This window comes from Triticum dicoccoides, chromosome 7A, assembly GCF_002162155.2.
Source record: "Triticum dicoccoides isolate Atlit2015 ecotype Zavitan chromosome 7A, WEW_v2.0, whole genome shotgun sequence".
Classification (NCBI taxonomy): domain Eukaryota; kingdom Viridiplantae; phylum Streptophyta; class Magnoliopsida; order Poales; family Poaceae; genus Triticum; species Triticum dicoccoides.
Genome location: NC_041392.1, coordinates 255,465,877 through 255,471,097, shown reverse-complemented (window position 1 = coordinate 255,471,097; position 5,221 = coordinate 255,465,877). Strand labels below are relative to the sequence as shown.

At 39.1% G+C, this 5,221-nt stretch overlaps 1 protein-coding gene across 1 annotated transcript in view; it reads right to left on the bottom strand.

Annotated features, from left to right (window-relative positions):
- Window positions 1-4,726: 4,726 nt before the first annotated feature.
- Window positions 4,727-5,221, bottom strand: part of LOC119331756 (probable glucan endo-1,3-beta-glucosidase A6) — a 4,588-nt gene continuing 4,093 nt past the window's right edge. Inside the window, exon 3 of the mRNA XM_037604923.1 lies at window positions 4,727-5,110. Coding sequence (XP_037460820.1) covers window positions 5,079-5,110 — 32 coding nt within the window. The 3' untranslated portion in view covers window positions 4,727-5,078. The remainder of the gene's footprint in view (window positions 5,111-5,221) is intronic.

Genomic DNA, 5,221 nt, shown 5'->3' with positions numbered 1-5,221 from the left:
ATCGAACTGCCGTGGATGGAGATGGTAGTTTTTTTTTCTAGGGAGCTGGAGATAGGGAAGCTCGAGGCTGTGAGCTGCTCGAGATCGACTTACTCGATTTGAAAAGAAACGAGCTGAGTTTGAACACTTTATATAGATCGACCGAGAAACGAGCTGATTTTGAGCCAATGCTCGCTTGTTCAATTTTAGCTTGATAGCTCGACAGAATATCATTATGTTAAATGATCATGCCATATATTAAATGAAAATAAGATAATTTATTAACATATATGATGTCTATATTTTCTCCATTTTATTTACCAACGAAGATAAAAACTTAATTAAATGCAAAGAAGATTTAGGCCTAATTATGACACGTGGTCGACTATGTGTTAAATATCTTATATTTTTGGCAAAGGTTCCCAGCATATTCATCTTAATTTTTTTGTTTTTCATCCATAGATTTATAATTTTTACCATCTCATTTAGCTTGAAATTAGCTCGAGATCGACTCGCAAGCGTTACAAGCTAAGCACGAGTCATGTTCTACAGCTCAATCATGAGCTTCACTCAGTTTGTGCCCGCTTGAATTTTCATATGAGTTGAGCTGAGCCAACTTCAACTCGCTCGACCTCGACTCGTTTGCAGCCCTAGCCGGAGATAGTAGTTGAGGTAAAAAAAATTGCAAACTCCAAAACTTTTTATTTAGGCAAACTCCAAAGCTTTTTATTGCACCTTCACGATGTTTACGAGAAGGGAAACGATTAGAATCAACCAGCCGATACGCGTAGCGTTCCGCCACTTGTGCAACCATCAGATCCAAGTTTCGCCGGACGATGCACATCATACATTATGCAACACAGTAGGTGTTGCAAAACACCTGCAACACGCTAAATGTTGCCAGACCCTCTAGTCTTCCATCTAGATCGGATCGAGAGCCACGCCACCAATTCTCCTGACTCAATTCGCGTGGGACGCGTGCCTCTCCACCTTAACATATCTTTGCAACATCATCTGTGATGCAGAAGTCCTTTCGCAACAACACTCATGTTGCAAAAAAGTTAAGACCAAAAAATAATCTGCAACATCATCTGTGTTGCAAAATCGTTTCGCAACAACACCCATGTTGCAAAAAAGTAATAATTATGTAACAAAACATCGGTTGCAAATGTTTCTGCAACATACGATCTGTTGCAAAGAAGGTTTATGCAACAATACTTTTTGTTGCAGTGGTGAGGAAAGATCCATGCGCTAGATAGCGCGGATCAAACAACTATCGAAGCGGCGGATCTTTTAAAAAAACGACGGCCGACGCGTAGCGTGGCCTTTAAATGAATGAATAAAAAGTCATTGGATTGACCTAACAAGACATGGTGGCTAGCCCCTAGGGATAAGTATTCAAAAAGAAAGTCCTTAAGGATAAAACGTGCTTTGCGAGTTTGTGAGTTTTGATATTCAAGCTCTTAAATTCACGAATAATATTACAAGCAGCAAAAGCAGACTTTTAGTGTGTGATTTCATGTATGATTACCTCATAGAGAGTTGAACTCTCTTCTTGAATGTCTTCCACGATCACCTTGCAGGCGGCAGGGCCGGCCCTAGGTCTAGGCAAAGAGTGCGACTGCCTAAGGCCCAGCCAGGGGAGGGGCCCATATCTTATATTCTTATGTTCTGTGTATATACTACAGAGCCAGCCGTGATACTTTTTCTCTAAAAAAACGCACGGACGCATATCTTATATTCTTCGTTCTTTCTTCTTTCTTTCCCTACTTTCATCCCCACATGGATTACCACAAGTCTCAAAGAAGGCAGGGGCCCAACGTTGCTAATTTAATGATTTTTTTAGGTGTATCACCACCTTAATCTCTCTCTTTGTTATCAAATGGATTTGTTCGGTTGCAAACTTGCACTAGGGCCTCAGAATTGCTAGGGCCAGCCCTGGCAGGCGGACGTCACATGTATCTTCCTTTCATAAAGATCATCCGCGAGAGCCAAGGCCTCCCTGATAACAAGAGATTCGAGTATAGCTGGATCGGATATGTTTTGGAAAACCATTAGATGATGCACCCAAAAACATATATGTTTGGTCCTAGCAAACCTCACCCACACCTTCATGTGAGGCTCCTCTACCAACTGCGACATTGACGTTAACCTTCATAAGATCCGCCGAAGAGGCGATCCATGTTATTGGTCTGTTCGATGATAAACGAGACACATGCCATCTAGGAATATGAATGGCCTTTAGCTCGCCAAGGTATGACTGCACCAAGCCATGGATAGGAAACGGACTTTGATATTTTTTTCTCATGGATCGCTTTCTCGTGGATGGCAAACAACCACTTTTTACATTGTCGTCCTTGTTAACACACAACAGCTTTAGTATTGGTTCCATTGAGAGGGCCCAAGTATTTCTTGCCATATAGCAGCTTAGCAAGCCGTGCCTCCATGTATCCTCTGCCCCACAAAGGCAGCAGGCGCTCGTCGTCGACATATTGTCGTGTATAGAATGTTGAGCCAGCCTTAGAAGAAAGTTTTTAAGTTCCAAATGAATTTTGATGCTCCAAAGATTATCTTTGAACTCTGTTGAGGTAACCTTTTGTAGGCTATCTTTGAACTCTTTTCGTCATTATTTCCCTCACATGTAGGCCTTCTCCTTCTATATCTACTGCTGCCTCTGGTTGGGTTTATCTTTGTATAGTGCGTCAAATTTTGACCACCTATTTGTCTAGCAAAATGTTAATGCATGTCGCTAAAAATTATATTGTTGAATTCATATTTGAATGTACCCCCTCCATTTATTTTTACTACATTAGATGAGACATGCCTTTCAACACCAGGGTGCCCGCACACCCTCCATGAACAGCAAATAATAAAAAAATGAAATTTTGGGACATCAAACATGATCAAACGTTTGATGTTTTCGCAAAGTTTCAGCTACAAATAAAATTCGAGGAGCCCTCGCAAAAAAAAAACATTGCTCAAAAAGTGCACATAAACTTTGAACAATGATTTTTTTGTGAGGGAATGTTATTTGTGGCTGAAACTTTTCCAGAACATCAAATGTTTTATCATATTTGATGTCCCAAAGTTTCAGTTTTTTTTAATTTACTGTTCATTAGGGTGTAGGGGCACCTGGGAGCTATCACACCTTTGCGATATTAGATTTATTTTAAATTCAAACTTTGTAAAGTCTGACCAAATTTATATTATGAATCATCAACATCTTGAATACCAAATACATAAAATATTTCATGACAGTTCTAATTATATTGATTTTGTACCATGAATGTTAATAATTTTTTATGTAAACTTGGTCAAACTTTGAAGAGTTTGACTTCTGACAAATCTAATACGCGAAGTCACACGAAAAAGCACCGCCTAAAAGAAAACCACCAAAACCTAGGGAGAACCAAGCAAAGGCGGAAAAGCCAAAAAAATGATGTGCAAGAAAAAAAATCTCAAGGGTTTGTCCAACGCACAACACGTAACGGCAACTAAACGGATCACTTGGCGCGCTCCCATGCCCAAGAAAGCACTCCCTCCGTTCCAAATTACTCGTGCAGAAATGGATGTATCTAAAACTAAAATACATCTAGATACATCCATACTTGCGACAAGTAATTTGGAACGGAGGGAGTAACTGTTATGGGAGCCCTCTAAGAGATACCCCTTGATTAGTTGCTCCCCTCATAGCAAGGAATGTTGTTGATTATCTCCCATTGCGCTAGCCACATGGGCCAGATTCAACTAGTGTGATTTCTTTCAAAAAATAAAAACCGAAATAAAGGTTTGTTTTTATTTTTCCATATATATACATCAAAATGTTCTAAACATTATACTTGGAATAAAATAAAATAGGTCAATGTTTTTAAAAATTGATCATGCAATTAAAAAGTGCCATGTGTTTTATAAATGCTTGTGCAATTAGAAAAATGTTCATGCATTTCAATTTATTATTGTAATTTTTAAAAATATATAATATAAAAAAGAAGGGATAAGAAAACACAAAAGGCTAGATAAAACCCAGTTTCAAAATACTCCCCCTGTAAATAAATATAAAAACATTTAGATCACTATTCTAGTGTTCTAGCGGCTCTTATAAATCTTTACAGAGGAAATAATAAACTGATAAACTGCACCAAAAGAAACCAAAAGAAAAATCGCCCTAGGGGCCGTTGATGCCGGGTTTCGCTAAAGGCGAACGGATCATTTTCGCGCAGTGAGCGGTGTATAGCACCGCCCGTCACACAGAGCAATATACTCCCTCTTTCCATCTATATAGAGTCTAATGCGTTTTTCGATGTTAACTTTGACCAAACTTTAAAGCAATAATATATGACATGCAACTTACACGAAGCATACCTTCAAATTCGTATGACAAAGGAACTTTCAATAATATAATTTTTATAGTCTACATCTCATATGCTATTAATCTTGTCAATAATCAAAGACTATCTTGAAAAATACATTAGCTCTATATAGATGAAAGGAGGGAGTATACTGTTTTGCCCTCTCCCTAACTTGTGCCAAAGTGAAGTATGAATGCTACAAGGGCACCTGCAGTCCCCGTGTCTCCCTCAAATACCCACAGTGCACGGCAAGAGAGTCTCACACTCCTAACAATCTCAACGTCCAAAGTGAAGTATGAATGCTACAAGGGCACCTGCAGTCCCCGTGTCTCCCTCAAATACCCACAGTGCACGGCAAGAGAGTCTCACACTCCTAACAATCTCAATGTCCAGAGGCAGAAAGCTAATAAATCCTTCAATGCAATTTTGTACTCCCTTCGTAAAAAAAATATAAGAGTGTTTAGATCATTTACTAATGACCTAAACGTTTTTATATTTCTTTACAGAGGGAGTGATCGAGTAACCAACTTACAGAAGTGATAATACTATGAATCATAATCCTTCAAATTTCCTATAAAATTCTTTCAAAACGATAAGTATCACACATGTGGCAGATTCTTTAGAACTAAATGAAGCTGGGAGAAAATAAGTGCTTGACTGCCTACAGACTAAAAGGGCATTACGGCAATGGCCTTCTTTTCCTACTCTTGAACAGCGTAGATCGACATTCATCTCATTCTTCGACCAGTTCTAATAGCTGGGGAACTTGCATGACAAATAGCCTGCAGGCAAAAGACATGGTAGTCAGCGACAGATCAACACTGAGCTGAGGTGCGAGCAACAAATCATTAGTCTCTACAATAATAACGGATGAGCTGTTAAGCAGACATCAA